Source organism: Aphanomyces invadans, assembly GCF_000520115.1.
Source record: "Aphanomyces invadans strain NJM9701 unplaced genomic scaffold supercont1.203, whole genome shotgun sequence".
Classification (NCBI taxonomy): domain Eukaryota; phylum Oomycota; class Saprolegniomycetes; order Saprolegniales; family Verrucalvaceae; genus Aphanomyces; species Aphanomyces invadans.
The window spans coordinates 9,163-10,281 of NW_008580348.1; the positions used below are offsets into that span (position 1 = coordinate 9,163).

At 55.8% G+C, this 1,119-nt stretch overlaps 1 protein-coding gene across 1 annotated transcript; it reads right to left on the minus strand.

The window, feature by feature from the left end:
- Positions 1-42: 42 nt before the first annotated feature.
- Positions 43-943, minus strand: H310_15171 (hypothetical protein; the record flags this gene model as incomplete). Its single annotated transcript, XM_008883158.1, has 5 exons — positions 43-240; positions 335-466; positions 521-663; positions 722-758; positions 806-943. The coding sequence occupies 5 exons, from the start codon at positions 941-943 to the stop codon at positions 43-45; spliced, it is 648 nt and encodes a 215-aa protein (XP_008881380.1).
- Between the last annotated feature and the right edge of the window lie 176 nt (positions 944-1,119).

A 1,119-nucleotide genomic window follows, 5' to 3' on the forward strand; every position in this document is an offset into this window, starting at 1 on the left:
ACGACTTGATTATTGCAATTTTATCGATTTTCTTACTCAAGTCTACAGATCGCGCAACGGCCGTACCGCGTCGGTGGGTGCGCCAAACACGTTCATGTTGTGTCGACTCGTCGAGCTATGTACATGTTTACGCGGGGACAGGTGCACGCGGCGCTTGACGATGCCGTGCGGCTGAGTTGTCGGTGGGGTGCAGCTCGGCTTTGCCAGGTGCAGCGAATGCCGCAGCGCATTAACCATTTTCTACCCCGATGCAGAGCTCGAGACGCAGCACGAAGCGCTCGTGAAGGATGTGAGTTTCAACTGGATGGCACTACTCGACGGGAGAAGTATCCACCTGACTCGCTTCGCGGTGTGCAGATGCGCGACGCCAAGCAAGCTCATTACCAAGTCGTGGAAGCTCGTTGTGCGACCGATGTTGTAAAGCGTCCTTGACCGCCCGTTCTTCGTTGATGGTGTCTTGTGCCGCCTGCCCTCCATGTTGGGTCAGATCCATGTGGCAGGAACGGAGGTGCGGCAGTACATGCAGCTTCTCCATCTCGTTCGCATGGCTCAACGTCATGTCTCGCAAACCCTGCGTAACTTTCGACAACTGGTCCTTGTCTTGGCAATTTTGCGCTTCGAGCGACGCCGTCATTTCCTCTATTTCCCTTTGCTTGGCTTTCTCTGTACTCATTCCAGCGATTGAGTTGACTGGACGACCGTTCCTATCACCTCGTCGTACCTCTTTGCACACTCGCTCGCAGGGATTCTATTTCGACCTGGCCACACAATCAAGACCACTCTATCTCCTGCGGCGTCAACATACCTCTTTCGCATGGAGCTCGTTGTGTAATTCCGCGATCGTGCACGACAACGTGTCGTGAATGCGACGTGCCTGCTCCCTATCCCATTGGATTTGGGAATCGAGCATGCTCTCTTGGTGGTGATGGATGGGCTGTGGCATCGGCGGAGGATGGTGGTGGAACTGATCAAACTCGGCGCGAAGCCTGTCGTATGCCTGTGAGACGTGATACAACTGTTCTTTCGTTCGATGCAACTCGTCCCGCACGGCCGCCAACTCGTCCTTCTGCGCACGCCGACAAGCCAGCGTCCTCTGCGGCGTCCACAGGAGACGCTCCG